This window comes from Hibiscus syriacus, unplaced genomic scaffold (genome assembly GCF_006381635.1).
Source record: "Hibiscus syriacus cultivar Baekdansim isolate YM2019G1 unplaced genomic scaffold, ASM638163v2 tig00110313_pilon, whole genome shotgun sequence".
In the NCBI taxonomy this organism is placed as follows: domain Eukaryota; kingdom Viridiplantae; phylum Streptophyta; class Magnoliopsida; order Malvales; family Malvaceae; genus Hibiscus; species Hibiscus syriacus.
Window position 1 is genome coordinate 702019 of NW_024062675.1, and position 17140 is coordinate 719158.

At 34.5% G+C, this 17140-nt stretch overlaps 1 protein-coding gene across 2 annotated transcripts; it reads left to right on the forward strand.

Moving 5' to 3' along the window:
• Positions 1-4860: 4860 nt before the first annotated feature.
• LOC120116953 (putative RNA-binding protein Luc7-like 2) lies at positions 4861-13073 on the forward strand. Of its 2 annotated transcripts, XM_039137323.1 has the most exons (13): positions 4861-5125; positions 7207-7259; positions 7673-7841; positions 7942-8005; positions 8844-8923; positions 9077-9230; positions 9570-9631; positions 9755-9817; positions 10487-10545; positions 10848-10929; positions 12273-12316; positions 12413-12664; positions 12902-13073. In XM_039137323.1, exons 1-13 carry the CDS (start codon positions 4979-4981, stop codon positions 12915-12917), a joined length of 1245 nt encoding a protein of 414 aa, XP_038993254.1. In that variant the 5' UTR covers positions 4861-4978; the 3' UTR covers positions 12918-13073. The 2 variants fall into 2 exon arrangements, with proteins under 2 accessions (XP_038993254.1, XP_038993255.1); XM_039137324.1 differs by lacking the exons at positions 12273-12316; positions 12413-12664; positions 12902-13073 and adding an exon at positions 11219-11281 and having other exon boundaries at positions 4862-5125.
• The last annotated feature ends 4067 nt before the right edge of the window (positions 13074-17140 follow it).

Below are 17140 nucleotides of genomic sequence, written 5' to 3' on the forward strand. Positions count from 1 at the left end.
ATCACATCATAATATATAGGTTTCCCAAAACCATATACCCACATGTACATCAAGTAAGGCCTTGAGCACAAAGCCGATGAGCTTGCGAAAATACTTCCTCCAACAATACCCCCAAATAAAACATTTTATCAAAAACCATAGTAATCCCTCCAGCCCAACACATCATAATATGCAGGTTCCCTAGAACCATACACCCACTGTCACATCAGGTAAGGCCCTGAGCACAAAGCCGAGGAGCCTACAAGTATACTTCCTCCAACAATACCCCCAAATAAAATATTTTCTGTCCATAAACGGATATATCAAACATAAAACATAATTTAGATTAGATATTAGAACAGAATCCAGGTCAGGTATCAGAACAGAATCCATGTTAGGTATCATAATAAATTCAAATCAGAAATCAGATAAAATATTAATGTGATTAGGGAACACACTAGAGTTTCTAGATATTATTCAGAGATACTGGATAATCGTATCGACATAGAAACACGAATCTTCAGTTTATCGATAGAATGTTGGAAGTTAGAATCACTATTAGAAGAGTTTATTAGCTGACGGAATCATTAGTTATTCAGAATGTGATTTACCAGGATCATATCTTATTCAAACATTTTTTGGAAGCTCTACGTAATCAGAAGGGTATTCATAATCCTTTACATCTGAGTTACTTGTGTTTTCAAATATGACTAGAGTGATTTGAGCTGATAAGGGAGAACAACGATTCAGGACTTTTACAATCTATGTTGATTGATCAGATTAACGAACAACTCGATATGAATAGTTCTCATAACTAATGCTTATCGTCTGGTCAATTCTTTGTCCTTCTAGGGTATCTACTCTTTAATACCAAAATTTCTTATCCATAGATCATCTTCGGAATCATCGCTGAATAAATATTCCAATGATCTTTATTTAATTTCCACGCTTCCACGATATCATGAAATGCTGACGTGCTTGATTTGTAGTTCATGACCCATAAGGATACTACATCATGTATGTTCATTAGCATTCCCAGACTTATCCAAATCACTTATTTAATCTTCAGTCATTGAGCTTACTTAGTTCAATTTAGTATTCGTGGTTGATTTGTCTAATGAATATCCACTTCTTAGTACCAAATGCTCTCTAGAGTTGAACTGAGCTGAGTATTTCCATAATTATCATCGATTCCAAATGTGAAGAGACGAACATGCATTCAAGTGGTACCTACGTCATTCAGGTACTGATGTAGCACTAACATTGGTTTATCGGCTTAAGTTGTGTTCCATAACTTTTAAAAGCAGTACAACATCCATGTTTATTTGGATTTCTTAATTAATCCAAGATATTTACTTATTCTAGGTCATAGGGGTATTTTGGTAATTTTGGTACTCAATGTTAATATAATCCTTTTAGAGCTTGATGATATCCAATCATTCCTGGTCTTGGTGATATTATTGATTTATTTCTATTTCGGGGGTATTTTGGTCATTTTACATATCTAAGGTATTTCAATTATTTCTTTCGTCTGATCTTATTATTTAATTCAAACTTATTATCTATTCTAATCCTTTCAAACAATTCTGACAAAAGAGTTCCCTTGATAAATTATTCTTTAGGTATTTACTTACTCAGAGTCAACTGGGACTATTTATACCTCTCAAGGGCATTTTCGTAATTTCATAACCAAATAATTTCAATATTAAAAATCTTAACAAGAATAATAGAATTTGAATATCCTAGGGTTAATTTCTTTCCCGAAAAATCTCTGAACTTGAAATTATTCCTTATCAAACTTCTAGTATCTTGTATAAGCCATTTGAGGTTTAGAAATCGGTTATACAAATTTTCTAAACAAAACTAGCATTTTCTATGTAGTAGTTTCATCAAATCAATGTCTTTACAAAGTTCTTATCCTACTTCCAGGGTCAATTCTTGTATTTTTACAATATAAGGGTATTTTTGTAATTTCACCTAACTGAAGTGTTCTCATAATTTCTCATCCAAGTACATTTTGCATTTAACCTTTAATGATATAATTTATAATTTACATATCCATGGTTGATTCCTTTATTATTTAATCTCAGAACTTGTAATTTAATTCCAACTGTTCTCCAATTTCTTATATTAGTCATCTGAGCCATATTCAATTACCTAATTTTTACCGTATTCAGATCGAGTGTAGAAATTAATTAACTGAACAGATGAGACTAAACATTATCTTATTCATGCTTTTACCAATACCAACATGTTCCATAAAGCATAAAGCATAAAGAGGAAGTAATATATTATCTCGATTTTCATGTTATATCGTTAAACTTCATTCGAACCCCATCGATCTTGAAATCAACTTCCAATAATTCTTCATATATATCAACAAAAAATTCATAAAATGGAGCTTAATTGCGAAAAATGAATCGAATCGGATGATTAATCAGTGAAAACAGCTTACCGGGTTTGAATTTGGCAAAACATACCTCAAAAAAGAACTCAGGATGTCGAAAAACGTCAGGATAGGTGTACCCGAAAAAAGTCAACGACCGATCAACGGTGGTCAACGGAGGTCAATGGTTTGGTCCAGGCAGTTCGGTTCAATCCATGTAGCTCGGTCCAGATCGGTCCAGCCGGTCAGTCCAGTTTAGCCTACTCCCCAGGCTGCCAGACGAAGCCCACTCTCAGGGCGTGGCGCGTGCAGTGTGTGCGACGGCTTCGGTCATCGGGACCTCGAGATTCTTGTGCAAGTGTTATTTTTCAGCAAAACATAACATATTGTAGAATTTTAAAACGTACCAACTTATCCGACGGTGGTCAGCGAGTAACGACGATGGAGTAACAACGGCGAGACGATTTCGTTTTGGTTTTGAGCGCACGATGATGGTGAGTCCGATGGTGTAGGAGGTTTGATGAACAGGTGAGTCTATTGGTGGTTTTGAATCGACGAACGGTGACCGGATGGTGGAGAATCGAGGGTACAACGTTGGGACGATGGGGAAGGAAATGGGGAAAAACAATCTAGAAAAACTAGATTGTTCGGGGGAGGGGATTTTATTTTTCAACATATAAGAAAAATGGGTAAATTAAAGACTAGGTTCCCAAATTTCTTGCACTTCCTAAAATGGTTTACTAACTTTTTGATTTTACATTTTAATCTTCAATTTCTTCCAAAATACCACTTAAATTTAATACTTTATAATTTCTAAAACTTAGCCCCTAAATTGGGGTATGACATGTGCAGCCCTTAGATGCCTCGCTCGATTGCTCGGCTTCTAAGCCAGCCTAACTCCTCGGTTGATGTTGTTGTGGCGATAAGTACAATGGGGAAACATTGAAAGCATAATTAAACGTATGTAGGGAAATCTTTGGCACAAATGCCCGAGTTTATTCACACAAAACTCTCTATATTCAATAAAGGTGGGAAGGCATTCTTTTATAATGAAGTCTCCTTACATTCAATGACTACTCCTAGTCTAACTATAAATAAGACTCTTACTTTAGTTAAAACTCTCATATTTGAGTCATATTCAAACAATGACTATGCTACTTGGCTTATTTTCCAAGTAATGACTGACTTTTCTAGGTGGATAGACCCTAAGTCGATACTGGCTTCGACCCTTAGTGTACCCTCTATGTGTGTAGGCTTCGACCATGTGTGCCCTCGATGTATGCTACCCTTGCCCCAAAGTAGCCCTCTTTGTCCGCTCGTCTCGGTTCTAGGCGCACACCTGATGTGTGTTGGCCCCAACCCCTAGTATGTCATATTGTGTGCTGGCTAATGCCCTCGACAGACCTTGATGTGCGTCGGCCTCAGCCCTAGGCGCTCCTTGGTGTATGGCGGTCATGTCCCTAGGCGTCCCCTGGTGTGCGGTGACCTTGGCCCTAGGCAGTCCTAGACGTGCGTAGGTCATGCTTGTGGGTAGTTTGAGGCGGGCGTGTCTTGCTCCTGTGTGGTGCTGTGTGCGCCTTTCTCTCGGTGTGATCCTTGTGAGTTATCTGGGGCGCGTCTGTCGTGCTCTGGTGGGTGTTGGTCTCGGCACCACGGTGGGAGTAACCTACCTTGTACTAGTCGCAACCCCATGGGTAGTCTGGTGTGGGCCAACCTCGCCCACAAGTTTGATGCCCGTGAAAATCACTCAAAATCTCATTACCAATACATCTTAACCATGGCTCCAAAATGTCACCTCCCTTAAAAGTATCATTTGTTCTCCATTGAACTCCTTTCCTTCAAAATTCATATTTCAATTGATTTTTTTAGTGACAATAATTTAATTAAACAATTGATATAATTTATCATATTTGATTTTGTGAGTAAGAGAAATATATTTTTTAAATTATTTTAAATTAAAGGAAAACTAGATTAATTTATTTTAGTGGTTCAATATTTTTATATTTTAAAAAATACTAAATGGAGTAACATTTTTAGTGGATAATAAAATTCAGAATGGACTAAATTAAATTAGAACAAACTTAGCTAGAAAATCATGAAATAAGTGAAACATAATTAAAAGTAGGGTAAATTATAAGTTTAGTATCTGAATTATTACTTTTGGTACTCATATTTTTTTTATTTAAAAATTATACCTAACGTTAAGTTTATGTTTTATTTTGATATCCCATCATTAAAAACTTAACGATGATTTTGACGTGCCATTAAAGAAATAAAGATGTCATGTCAACAACTTTGTTAATTTTTAAACGATGAAGTATCAAATTGAAACCCAAATTAAACGCTAGGTATGATTTAAAAAAATAATATTTAAATACCAAAATGTAAAAAGTAATAATTTAGGTACTCACTGTGTAGTTTACCCTAAAAAAAATTCACCCCTCCCTATTAAAAAAAATCAAAATTCTCATTAAAGCCCCCGAAGGGCCCGAAACTCTCGAACAGAGGGAACCAAACCCTAGAAAAAGGAGTATTGTAGGTACAAATTTCCTTATTCACTCGCTATTCAAGAGAAAAGGAGAAGAAATCACCTTAAAATAGAACACCACGAAAATGGATGCTATGAGGAAACAGCTCGATGTGCTGATGGGTGCCAATCGAAATGGCGACGTACGGGAAGTGAATCGCAAGTACTACGATCGCGATGTTTGCCGTCTCTTTTTGTCCGGTCTTTGCCCTCACGAGCTCTTCCAATTAACGGTACTTAGATGAAAAATTGGCTTTCGATTCATTGATTTCTTTTTGCTTTGTTAATTTACCTGTTATCGATATTATCTGTCTTGTTAAGCCCCGATCCCTGCTTTCATTATATAATTTTAATTAAATTATAGCTGAGTGAGAGATTCGTTTATTTTGTGGAGTGTTGGACTAGGGTAGACGAAGAATTTGAACTCTCTCTCAAAGAAAAAAGAAGAAAAAAACTGAAGAATTTGGGAAGTTGTTTGATTTCTGTGAAAATGTGTTGCAAGGGAAGAAAGGGAAGCTTGGTTCTACAGTTTTTTGAAATGGTATTAGTTTAGGTTCTATTAGGTCGTTTTCACTGAAATTTTCTTATGAAAGGAAAATGTGTTTGCTCACTGAAGCAATAATGTTTCTGAAAAATTGAAATTCTAACTGCTAGGTTTTTTTTTCTTAAAAAAAAGGGAAAAGGCAAGGTTTTACTTCTATATTGAATGATTGTGTTGAGTTCTGTTATTTTCACTTGCTAAATATGAATCATAGTTTTTGCTATTAATCACTTTTGAGAAAGTGAAAACCACTAAATTCCCAAAGTTGCCACCAAAAGGAGCATTATTACTGGTAGCTAGGGAGTAGATTGAGTAATATAGGGAATCTAAAGTAAATGAAAAAAGTAGTGATATGTATTATTTTTTGTTAGTAGAAGAAGAAAGGGAAAACTTCATGGAAATACGGTGCGCTAAGTTTGCTTACTTGAGATGTCTAGGGAAGAAGAAATGATTGTGACTAGAGATGCAACGGGGCTGGTCGGGTCAGATTTTTGGTTGCCCCCTGACCCGAGAAAGCGACGTCAAAAACTGACCTGACTGTCAGGTCTGCCCCAAAGTTGGATATGCATACCCGCCCTGACCATTTTTTTTTCATTTTTAAATCCTGTTCAAACTCATTATGCAGTCCACCAGAGGATGAATTTTAAAAATACTTGGCTAAAACACAGATTAAATGGCTTCAATTAACAGTTCTACCATACCTAATCAAACCAAACAGTTATACTATACCTAGTCAAACCAATTCCAAATGGTTAATTTTGTCAATTTGAATAAAAACAGTTGATTTTGTTATTGTAAATATATACCTTTTTAAGCCACAAAGACCAGAGTTCAACTCCAATATACCCAAACCAATTACCCCGGAAAAGCCCAAATCAAGGAAATGTTTTCCCCGTAAATTAAATCAGCATATTCAAACATCAGATATAACCTGAAAATTTTATAAAATAATTGTTCCTATCAGATTAATAGGAGGAAAAATAGAATACAGTAACTGGTACAAAAATTCTTAAGCTGTCAACTGTTGCCCTTATTGGAGCTCATGTCTGAAGCTCTGAAAATCAATTATGAAAGAGAAAATTATAAACTCTAATGTCCTGGATCAACTATGATAGAAGAGAAGAATAGAAGAAACACTTACCTTGCCGAAAACACAAAGAAGAAGAAACTTGCGGCTCTTCTCTGGAGACTGGAAAACACAGAGGGAATAGGGAAAATTTCAAACCCTAAAATATATTATATACAGGGATAAATGTGTAATTTTCCCGGGGTGGGTTGATGCAGTTTTACCCTAAACGTGACTCTGCCCTGACCCTTACTGCCCTCTTCACATTACCCACCTTCCCTGCCCGAACCCAATTTAAAAAAACTGGACCGCGTTGGGTCAGAAATCTTCAGTTTTACTATTTTGATTTGTCATTGGTTGGTAACACGGAAAACAATTAAATCAATAAATCAAGATAAGCGTTTTACAGTATTTCCAATTTATTTATCCTTTTCTAATGCATTTTTTTATTCATGGCATCAAATGATACAAATACTTTTGTTTGAGGAGAGGATTTTGGTTAAATCATCCTCGTAAGATGCTGTATTCATTTAGTTACATGGTAGGTCAATAATGGACCATCATTCCGAAGGTTTTGAATTTGACTGCTGAATGTTAAGTTCTAGTAATGCACTGGATTGGGGTTTCTGATCCTTTTTCTTTTTCCCGTCTGAAGTTCTTATGATTTTTACATTACTGACCACATTCTGTTTCCAATCTTGATTCAGAAAATGGATATGGGACCATGCCCAAAGGTCCACTCCTTACAACTGAGGAAAGAGTATCCTTCAAGTCTTATTGCTAGCAATTTTTCATTGCGTTGTGACTTAAAATTTTTCTTAATGTTTGACTCGTACTCCTCTTGAGACTGGGAAATACCGATAGGTACCATGTTGTCATAAAATTTTAAACCAAGGTGCAAACTAGGTTGCTCAGACTTTGGGGTAAGGGTTGGATGTGTTTATGCCTTATTTTGTTTTAGTTTTTCCATGCAGTCACAGGATCTTGTACTTCTAGATGTTTCTAGCTCTCAACCTTGACCTTTGAAGTATTTGAAATGTTCTAAATACGAGTATATCAGAAGAAAAGAAGAGGCTGAGTGACATGCTAATGGACCACTGGCTGATGGCCTATTTTATGCGATCTAGAAGTATGATATAGTGGCATTTATTTTTTTTGCTCAACTCTTACTAGATATGAAGAAGCCAAGGCAAAAGGTATTGATAACTATGACAGAGAATTGGAAGATGCCATTGATAGACTCATTGTTGAGTGTGATAGGAAAATTGGCAGAGCTTTAAGGCGTCTTGAAGATGAGGATGCTAAAGCTGCAATTGCAATATCTGTTTCTGAGGTTACACAGGCAAGGCAAAATAAGTTGATTCATTTTCTTTAGTTTTATACTTTTATTGAGGTCATTTGTTTTTTTTCTTACATCAATTTTGCAAATTTTGAAATTGCAGACACCTGAAATACTTGAGCGTTCGAAGCAGATAAAGGAGAAACTGAAAGAAGCTGATCAGCATGGTAATGTGTTTTCAGGTGGAATATGCGTTGTTCCAGATCTATACATTGTTGTTTTGATCTATTTAACTTTCTGCTGATCGAAGATAAGTTAGCTAATGTTGTAACTTTTATGTATTCATGATTAAGAACTTATTGCTGAACCATTCATGATGGAAATTGACTTAAAAATTACTATTTTGGGTGCTGGGTTTAAGAATTTATTTCATTTGATTTATTATGTTTCTTTTGCTTTCACATTCATATCCTTACAGTCAATAGGAGGCCAACTTGCTGTCTTTTTGTTCTAAGTTGTATTTCCTCTATGGAATTCATCCCAATTACTGTTTTGATGGTTCCATATATTTTTAGGTTTGCATGTTGAGAGGCTGAAATGTTCTGGTAATTTGTGGATAAGATGATGTTAAAAGCTGCAAACCTGAACAGGGATGATTTAGAAGGATGCTTTAGGATTAAATTTTTATGGACTAATTTGGCATAGAATTCAACTTTTTTTATTATTACTCTTTCACCCAGATATTTGGTAAATCATCTAGATATCTCCTTGTTTTAAATGGCAGATTTATTGTTTGTGATATATTGAATCTTGAGTGTTTCTAATGTCCTCATTCTTTATGCTTGAAATTTTCTTGTAAAATATATTGATTTTTTTTTGTTTCTACAAAAGGAGTGTGACCTATCATTAAATTTATTTCTTAAAATTATTAATGGTCATTTCTTTGTTAATTTCCACACTTATTCTATAATTGTGATTGCAACAAAACCCTTCTATAAAATCCCCATACATGATTGCTTGGAAGTCTTTTAGGAAATTTCATTCACGTTTACTTTTATTATATAGATCTTGAAGGCAAGACAGATATTAAGATTCGTGCTCTGGAAGAAGTAGAAGAGCTTAGAACTACAAGAGCAGAGAAGCAGGTATGTCGTAGGCTTTTGGAGGCATAGAATTAAAATCAAAATATTAATGCTGTGGTGGAGTATTCTTGATTTAGCTGTGGTGAAAGTTTCATGATCTTGATTCTTGGATGACCTTTTGACCCTTGAACATGTGGCATTTTCTTATTGTGATAGTCAATATTGCTTCTGGATGCATTCAATAAAGATAGGGCGTCACTGCCTCAACCTCTGCCAAATCCACCACCATTGGCACCTTTGCCTTTAGCTGCACCTGATCCTCATATCCAGGAGATGATAAATGAGAAGCTAAAGAAAGCAGAAGATCTTGGTAAAGTATACTGTTTAATGATACATCAGCTTAAAAAAGTTATGCTTGTATGGCAGGGAACTGATATATAAAATTAGCGATCAATGGAAATCCTGACTCATCATGCTAGTTTTTCATATATTCATATTAATAATTTTGCTGACTAACAGCAGCACCAAAAAAAAGAAAAAAAAAAAAGAATGAAAAACAAACCCACCTCATTGATGAGTTGTATTTGTTGTGATTAGGGAGAATATGTTATTTCTTGGTCTAGTAATTTATGGATATAATACCAGTGTTATTTTGCTTTATTTTATTTTGTTGGTCTCAATTGTTAATCTCTTTCTCTTTGCTGTTTAGGTGAGAAGGGAATGGTGGATGAAGCACAAAAAGCATTGGAAGAGGCTGAAGCACTTAAGAAGGTTTCCAATTCACAAGTTTTGGCTTATTATTTTCTTCCTTGAATTTTGTCCTTTTTTTTGTTTCCATTTTTAGATAAATTTGGGTATTTTTGTTTGTATAATGATATTCCTTTTCTATTTCAGCTGCCTGCTAGACAGGAGCCTGTTCTAGACTCCTCAAAGTACACAGCCGCTGATGTCCGCATTGTAAGACCGTTTTCTTTTTTTAATCAAACAATAAGAGGAACCAAAGTCTCATTATTAAAATTATTAATTAAATATTTTAATAATTAATATTTTTATTAAAATGATACTAAAATATTATATTAATATTATTAAATACATAAACTAATATTTTTTCAAGTATTTATGCTTTTAAGGTAAAAGTTTGGAAAATGACTTGCGAAAATTCAGACCGTAAGTCATTTTACAGAAAATGTAAAGGAAATTCTGTTGACTACGAAAATGAATTACATTGACCAATTTGTTTTCCGCCAATCAAACACTGGAAAATGAGGAAAATGTTTCCGGGAAAACAAATTGCAATGAAAGAAACAGACCCTTAGAGAATGGTAGTTTATGGATATTGGAAATATTTTCGAGCTTGATGCTGTGCAAGTTTGTGGAGAAGTTAGAGTTCATTATTATCATTCAGTGTACTGTTTCTTTCATTGGCTAATTTATTTAGTTATATGAAGAAGCTGTAACATGCCTGAATGTCCTAATACTTTAGAATATTATAGGTTTATTGACAGTTACATGATTCCTTTTAGTTTGATGATTCAATTTTCAAAGTGCAATGGATGTTGGTTGTTTTCATTGCTGAGCTGATATGGCCTTTACTAATTAATCCTTTGAATTGCATTGTTTGTACAGACCGATCAAAAGCTTCGTGTTTGTGACATTTGCGGAGCATTTTTAAGTGTTTATGATAGGTAATTTTTGACCCTCTTGTAGCTATTATCATTTTATTTTGACTTGATTTGAGGGCTTAAAAAATCAGCATATGGGGTTTCAAGTGTTTCAGCTTTTGACCCGATTATTATGCCTCAATACCAGCAGGCTTTTGGGCCCAGTTTTACGAGGATAACTTTTGCAGCTACATAATGTGCGTTTTTTTTTCTGTTTCATGTGATTGTAGATCCTGCTATTGATAGATAATAAATTATAAGAAAGCTATAGCCTGTTTATTTCGATCTTCTTGGTAAAGTATTTTACTTTTCTTTTATCCTTTCAGTGACCGACGATTAGCTGATCATTTTGGGGGCAAGCTTCATTTAGGCTACATGCAAATCCGTGATAGAATAGCAGAGCTTCAGGTGAGACAAATTATCTACTTTGTAGTGTCTTAGCTCTTATTTTGATTATATATTTTTGAATACCGAGTAGGGATTGCCAATATGTCCAATTTGCTAGTTCACATGCAATGACTTATGAACAGTGTTCACCGTTGTCTTTAATTATTCAGATGTGAGTTAATGCTTTTGCCTAACGAATTGAAGGAATAAATCAATTAGATGCAGTTGTGCTTTTAGTAGGATAGATATGTTCTTTTATGCATCTTGTGTCGAGACATCCTTAAGTTGGTACGTGGATATGTTGGTTCAGGTGCCCTGGTTTAATGTTTCACATTCTTCTATACCGGTTCTCAGTTAGTGAGCCATCTGTGAGTTTTTCTTACCTCGGAGTGAATGATACCCTTCCATTCTCTGATCTTTGTGGTTTTGATCTAGATACTTAACTCTGAAAATCAGAGTATTTTTTTCATCGATTCATGTGTGCATATTGGACCTTGACATGCGTAAGAAAGAGTGGGGGGGGGGAAGTAGTAGAAAAAGAAACTTGTCTTGTACAAATCGAATGTATAGCCCTTTGCTTATCTCACAATCTTGGACTACTGAAAATGAACATAAGCTGCAAAATAATCTAAAACTGCACGCGCCACATTTGCACTTTGTTGTCATATACAATCAAGTTAATACTGGTTTTCAAACTGCTTTATGTTCTGTTCCTTTTCAGTACTAAGAAAATGCCGATGGTGTGTGTGTGGGGCATTGTCAACTGATTATATGAGGTATTTGGGTAGTAGGATGGCATTAGAGCAGGCCTTTTCTGTGCTGCTTTCCCATCTTTGGTTTAATGGTTTCTAGACTTCAAAACTTTCTTATGCCTAAGAAGTTTTACCTCACAGTCCTCGTGCCTAGCACATAAAAGTGTTATGAGCCTTAGCGTAGGATCTAGTCACGGATCTAGACGTGGAAGATTTTCTGCTCCGACCTATGGTTAATCAGAGAGGCAGATTCGTCCTTGACTAAACCACCTCTACGAATAATTTTTTTAATAGAGTAATTGCTTGTGTTCTTTATTCAATATTAGCAGCCTTTAATAGGCCTTTAGCAACAAAGGAAATAATCCTAATGGAAATAAAGATCCCTAAAATATAGGATCTTGACTAGCAAGACTAAAGTTATAAAGGAAATAAGAATCTAATGTAATAGAGGAAACAAATAAAACACTAATTTGCTGCCCTCAATATATTTATTGCCTCCCTTCCCTGATATTGCTTTCCAATAAAGGCATCCACATCAAAAAGTTTGAGTGGCATTTCATGTTATTCAAAAAATGGTTTCAGTAGCACTTTCTTGGTAACCATTTTTGTCAGGAGAGAAACAAGAGCCGCAAACTTGATCGAGATGATGACAGAAGGTAAGCTTCTTTTAGTTCTGTTTTCGCCCACTTATTTGGGAAAGGGGCCTCAAGATGGTTCATTTTCTTCCGTATTTTTCTAATATTTCTGATTAGTGATAGAAGATCAAAGGAACGAAGTAAGGACCGTGAAAGAGAACCCAGCCGGGATCGTGACCGAGAGAGCCGTGACCGAGGGAGGGATTATGATCGTAAGAGCAGGGATCGGGACAGGTATCATGAACGAGATCATGGATATGATCGCGACCGTGAGAGAGATTATGAGCGCTCACGCAGTTATGATTCAAGAAGTCGTCGTAGGTCACGTTCGCGGTCTAGGGAACGTTCAAGGGATTATGATCGACACAGGTACATGGTTTTGTATAGATCTGGTAAAGCTTAATATCCTTTTCACTTGTAGTAGGCATGATGTGATGAGGATTTTAAAACAACCATCTGGTATTCCGTAAGGTCGATTTAGATGGCGTCACAAGGGGTGGGTTTTGTGGTTAGTTTAGAACTGTAGTTTATGATGTTTATAAATGTGTCGGTAATTACTTAGCTTATTTTTGTGTGAAATTTAATATCATTGTTTCAATTTTTTAGGCGTGATCGATACTAGAATGGATGATGGTTGCGATCGAAGTCGATGGATAAAGGAAATGTTCTTTGTTTAGGCCAGTGGTGAAATCATGTAGGATTGTTGTGATGCTTTTATGCATATGTAGGATTGATACTGAATTATTTATCATGTGCTTTGTACTGATGCTTTTGGTAGTTTTCTGGTGTCTTTTTGATGGATGTATTTGACTGCTTCCATGATTTTTGTTGGTTAGATATTTGCATGAGTAAGTGTTAGTGTTTGAAAATATATTTTATTAAACACTGCTGCAGTGACTTTTCCGATCCGTATCTTAAGTTTTACGCTATAGTTAATTATGAGAATTCTGTACCATCGCCTTTACTTACTAGGATATTAAAGAAATGTTGAAAATTTTGGAAAACTTTACTTACGACCTATTGCACCAAAAGAAATTAACAGCCAAGCCTGACCCTAAACCTAGGGGTGTTCAAAGTTCGATTTTCACTGAATTAACCGATTGAACTGAGTTTTTTTTGGTTAATTGATCGTTTAATTTTTAGTTTGATCACTTAACCAGTTAAGTATCTTTTTCAAATTTTCGTTATTGGTTAATCCGGTTCGAAATCGATCAGTCAATCGAATTAATTGAAATTATTAAATATTTAATATATTATATATATTACTTAAATATTACTTAGCTTTAGGGGCGTTTAAACTATGTTTTTAATCGAATTAATTGTAAATATTTGATTATAATATATATTATTTATAAATTTTGGGTAATTTGAATAATTGAATTTTATTTGGTTTGGTTAAAAAATTTTGAAATTTTTTTGATTAATGCTTAAAAAGAAAAAAAATCCAGTTAATGAATTTTTAAAAGTTAGATTCGGTCGGCTAACCGAATTAATTGTTTGAACACTCTGTACCCTAACCTTTTATACACCTAAAGAAATTAACGTCTAATATTAAGGGTGTTTGTGATTGATTAAATGATTCACCTAAAGAAATTAACATCTAATATTAAGGGTGTCTGTGAATGATTAAATGATTCGGTTAACTGTTATAACATGTATTGAATTATGTTAATTATAATTTAATAGTTAAGCAATGATTAATAGTTTATTAATGTTTCATTTATATGTTAGTTTATAATCTATTAATTTTTACATGCTCATTTTCTTTTAAGCATAATGATATTCTCTCTATTAAATATTAGGGTAAAGTATAGTAATAGTCACTGAACATTTCTAAAGCTTTCATTTAGGTTCCTAACTTTTAAAAATTGCAATACAGTCCTTCAACATTTAGTCTGTTTGCAATATGGTCCCTGACCGTTACACTACCGTTAGTACATTTGCAATATGGTCATTGAACTTTTCAGACGCTTGCATTTAGGTCCCTCAACTTTTAAAACTTGCAACATAGTCCTTAATTTAATTTAAAACCCTAAATTCCTTTTCGATCTCAAATTTTCTTTTTTTCTTATCTCTTCTCATTTTCAGCACAACTTTTCAATCGGGGATGCATGGAAATTCTAATCTAACTTTGAATTATGTGGAGGTGTTGACATGAATAAGGGTCCATTGAGAAAATATTCGACCAAGGGACTATCAGGACCATCAACGATTCATGGTGTAATGTTAGATATAGGCCATCTCAAATGAAGCATAGATGTTCGATGAAATGCTTGTGAGAAAAAAATGGGGTTAGAAATGCAGAGTTGAGAAATACTACTAAGATAAACTAACTATCATTGTTGAAAGTCACCCACAAAGTTGGAATTATTTTGTATAAATGACATATAATAATTTATTCGTTTAATCCTTGTGTTTAAATATTTTCCAATAGATGATCCAATATAATGAAATCACAAGCAGCACATTCACCTCTCAGTCTCTTTCGCTCACATGCACTCTCGTTTGGTTTTTGTTCTTCAATTTTCCGCCATATAAAATTGTAAACTCAAGCAGTGATCTGTCTTTCAGTTTTTTATTTACAAAGAAAAAATGGAGGAAGAATTGTTGGAACGCAACACTAATTGCGCTTATTTCTTAGCATATCCTCTCACTTGCAAGAAGGTATTTATTTTCTCTTTTGGGCTATCCGGAAGTAATCTTATCCTCTTTCGCACTTTCCCATTTTTCAGCTCGCATTGTGTATTTTTTGTTGTTGAAATTTTTATGTTTCTAGAACTGCATGTCAAGGATATGGATATTCAGTGTCAGTTTTGAATCAAACCATCTAATTTTCTTTCCTTCTTCTTAGTCAAAACTTTTAGTACTCCTTATGAAAGATATTCAGTCCATCAGAATAAAAGTGAAACAGCGTCTTAGGCTAAATTTTTTTTTATCTTCTTGTTTGGTTTTTCTTTAAATCAGGGAATTGGTTGTGAGTATCTGCATAGTGAAATCGCCAGGCTCAATCAGAGAGACTGCTGGTATTAGTTTATTGGGAATTGTATTGATTCGACCTGTGATTTTCAGCATCCTGTGAGCTCGTATTCTATTTAACATGGTTATCAAAACCGGACCGGACCGGTCGGTTCAACCGGTTGAACAGTGAACCGGTGGCCTGTCCGGTCCGGTTACCTCACAAAACCGGGCTGGCAATGAACCAGCTGAAAACTGGTAGAACCGGCTGAAAACTAGTTGAAAACCGGCAAAACTGGTTTGAACCGCCGATTCAATTTTTTTCTTTTTTTAAAAAAATTAAACCAAACGACGTCGTTTGTTCAACGAGCCAAGTCAAATTTGAGTATTGCTGAGCTCAACTCGAACTTGAAAAATTTAAAAGTAAGCTCAACTCGACTAAAAAACTCACGAGCTAAAAATTATCAAGTTCAACTCGAACTCAAAATATAATATTAAAACTTGAACTCGAAAAGGCTCGAACTCAAAAAAAATTTAGAAGTTCGATTGAAGCCTAAAATTTGAGCTCAATTGAAGCGAAAGAATAGTTCGCTCTGTGCTCACCAAAAGGCTCCATGATTTCGAATGTCAAATTACCTCTATTATTTATAGAAGTAAGTTGGGATGCTCTTCTATGTTTCTTAGCCATGTGGGATTGTTTTGTTATCATATTTTTACTCTTTAAACTGTTGGGATGCTCTTCTATGTTTCTTAACCATGTGAGATTGTTTTTTTTTATAAAACAATTTAACCAAATGACATCATTTGTTATGATTTTTTTAAGCCCCAATTTTTTTTATAGTTATATAATTATATTTATTATTTAATATGTTTTACCTTAAATATTATGTTGTAGTTGATTTGAATCATTTTGTTTCACTTGATTTTATGGTTTTTAATTTATATATGTTATGACTTGTGATATTTTTATACATTTTAATATTGTAAACTTAAAAAAAGTGTTACATATATATTAATATTGCTTTGAATATTATGTAAAATTAAAAAAGATATTATTTTATATAAAATCCGGTTCAACCGCGGTTGAACCCGGTTGAAACAGTGAACCAGTGAACCCGTACCTTCACCGGTTCAATGTCCGGTCCGGTTTTAAAAACATTGCTTTTTAATAAGTTCATGTTGATTATGGGACTAATATATCGTGAACGAATTGGATTTTTTTACATGTTTTGAAAATTTTACAGTTGAATCTGTATTGAATTATAGCTTTAGAAGACAATTCTGCATGCACGCAACTCGAAAGGCATCATGATAGGGTAGTATATTTAGAGCAACTACTTGATATGTTATCCGATCATTGCACATTTGCACCTTCATTTCTTGCATATATATGTTTGTTGCAGTGTCCTCTATGTTTTACAATGTCTTTTATTGCTGACATGCCATGAATTTACAAGAATTATGAGGTCCTATGATTTTAGTTCCGCTATCTGCTTTATATTCTCATCATGTTTGGCTATTGAGGAACACTAAACATGGAGCATTAGAAGCAATTATATGTTAAAAGGGTAGGCCATTAATGCATTTGCAACTGGTAATGTTGTATTAGGCATCTAATGTCTATCTTAAACAACCCATTTGACGCCTTAGCTTTTGGAGTGACTATGACCGAATCTCTTTCCCTTTATTTATTAAGTCATTCTTTTTAATGAGTTATTAATTGATATTCTTGGTTTATTTTAGTTACTGCTTGGCTGTATGTTGTAGTCCTATGAACTAAAACTCTTTACTATTTTCGCAGTCGTTGGATGTTCATGCTCAAGTTACATCCAAACCTATTGGATTGTCATACCAAAGTGCGGCAGCTACGAACAAGACAAATTGGCCTTG